Consider the following 2,500-nt stretch of genomic DNA (forward strand, 5'->3'; position numbering starts at 1 on the left):
ATGATGTGAAGGAAAGAATTGTTATTTTTTTTCATTTAGGTATTTTTATTTCGAACGAGTTAAAAAAAAAAGAGAGGAAAAAAATGATGACGCGGTTGGTTGGTTTCCTTGGTTTCCTGGTCATGTTTTTTTTTTTTTTTCGTCATATATCTTTTTTTTCTTTTATTTAGTCATTTATTCACTTTATTTTATTCGTATGTTGTGTTATGATGTGGAAAGAAATAGCTGAGATGCTCGTGTGTGTGTGTGTGTGTGTGTGTGTGTGTGTGTGTGTGTGTGTGTGTATGTGTGGGAAGGAAGTGAGGATGTTTGTTACCAGTGTTGCTATTATTAATGTTATTATTATTATTATTATTATTATTATTATTATTATTATTATTGTTATTATTATTATTATTATTATTACTGTTATCATCTTTCTTTTTTCTTCTTCTTACTATTATTATTATTATTATTATTCTCTTCTCCTTCTCCTCTTCTCGTTCTCCTTATCCTTCTTCTTCTTTTTCTTCTTCTTCTCCTTCTTGTTCTTGTTCTTGTTCTTGTTCTTGTTCTTGTTCTTGTTTTTGTTCTTGTTCTTCTTCTTCTTATTATTATTATTATTATTATTCGTCTTATCGTTGTTTTTGGCAATATTACTTAGAGAGAGAGAGAGAGAGAGAGAGAGAGAGAGAGAGAGAGAGAGAGAGAGAGAGAATTTCCGTGGTACGAGATCAAGTTTCGTGTTGTGATAATGAACTTGATTTCTGGTTTTCTTTTCTTTTTCCTTTTTTATTCTTTTTTGTTATTTTTTGTTGCTGGAATCGTTATTGTTTTGTTTTTGTTTTTGTTTTTCATTATTTATTGTTGTTACTTGTCATTACTACTCCTTAAACACTGTTATTAGATTATTATTATTATTATTATTATTATTATTATTATTATTATTATTATTATTATTATTATTACGACTGTCATCACCACCATTATTATTACTATTATTATTATTATTATCATCTACTTCAAATCATTTGCAGACGAACAAAATACAGTTCTTAATATTATTTTTTTTCTCCCCTCCCCTTCCCTAATCTTCCTCCCTCCCTCCCTCCCTCTCCCTCCCTCTCCCCTCCAAATTTTTCCCCAACATCATGGCTACCAGGGACGGGCTTTGGAACCCCCACTAAGAGCCGCCCACCACAGCCCACCACCACAGCCCACCACACACCATAGGACTCCGCCACACTCCACCGCCCTCCACCACCACCACAGCTTAGCCACAGTCTCAAGAGAAGCTCACCCACAGCTTAGTGGAATCCCAAATCAGCCCCCACCAACGATTGCTCCAAGTCCACAGCAAGCCACCACAACGCACCACAACCCACCACAACCCACCACAGCCCACTCTAACCTTTCTAAACCCACCACACCTTACTAACATCTCCACAGCTGCTACCACAAGTCACCACAGCGCCTCTGACCCACCAAGCACCGATCATAACCCACAAACAAGCCCATCGTAGCCCACAGTTGTAAAGGAAGCCCATCATAGACCTTCAGAAAAACCCACCTCAACCCACTCCTGTCCTTGAAAGCCCACAGAATACCACAGCAAGACTCTCTAAGGCCCACCGCAGCCCACCACCGTCTTTCAGGGACCACCACAGCCCACCACAGCCCACTACAGTTTTAGGAGTGACAGGAGACGGCTTTACGTTAACTGCCGCTTCCACAGCCCCATCACAGTACTTGGAAACCCACCACCACAGCCCACCACCGCCCCTGGGAGCCCACCACCGTCGCCGCCGCCCACTACTGCTCACTACTGCCCACCGTTGCTCAATACACCTGCTCACCACTGCCAGCACCACCCCATTACTACTACTACTACCACTACCACTACTACTAACCCACCTTCCCCACCACAAACACTACTAACCCACCTCCACCACCGTCACATACTTAGTTAGCCCACCTTCCTTACCTCCACCACCACCACCACCACCAATACTACTACTACTAAACCACCTCCACCACCATCACATACCTAATTAGCCCACCTCCACCACCACCACCACCACTTCCCAACTACCACCACCACTTAATTAGCCCACCTTCCCACCACCACCACCACCACCACCACCACCACCCCTGCATCTCCCCATGTCTCTGAGTCATGGCGAAGTCCATTCCCCACTCACCCCGCCCCTACCCGCCGCCCCCACCATCGCCGTGTCTCCTTTGCTCCCTCCCTGACTCCCCAATCTCGCCCCCCCCTTCTCTCCACGACCACTTTACCCCAACCCACTGTCCAGCATGCCCCTTCCCCATATCCTCCCGCTCCCCTCCCTTCGATGCAGTCCCTCCCTCACCCTGCCTCCTCTGCTCCATCCCCATGTCAGCTCTGCCCCCCTTCTCGCCACCCCAACCCCCACCACCATCACCACCCCGCCCAGCCTCCCCAATGTGCCCCCTATGTCCAAGCACTGTGTCAAATGTGTTTGCCACCGCCCCAGCCTCC

General features: G+C 45.3%; 1 protein-coding gene across 1 annotated transcript in view; it reads left to right on the forward strand.

The window, feature by feature from the left end:
- The first annotated feature begins 2,155 nt into the window (after positions 1 to 2,155).
- The window catches only part of LOC123514917 (vegetative cell wall protein gp1-like), a 1,038-nt gene continuing 693 nt past the window's right edge, over positions 2,156 to 2,500 (forward strand). Inside the window, exon 1 of the mRNA XM_045273174.1 lies at positions 2,156 to 2,500. This exon is cut by the window's right edge and continues 693 nt beyond it. Coding sequence (XP_045129109.1) covers positions 2,156 to 2,500 — 345 coding nt within the window.

The sequence above is a fragment of the Portunus trituberculatus genome, chromosome 38, assembly GCF_017591435.1.
Source record: "Portunus trituberculatus isolate SZX2019 chromosome 38, ASM1759143v1, whole genome shotgun sequence".
NCBI classification, from domain to species: Eukaryota; Metazoa; Arthropoda; class Malacostraca; order Decapoda; family Portunidae; genus Portunus; species Portunus trituberculatus.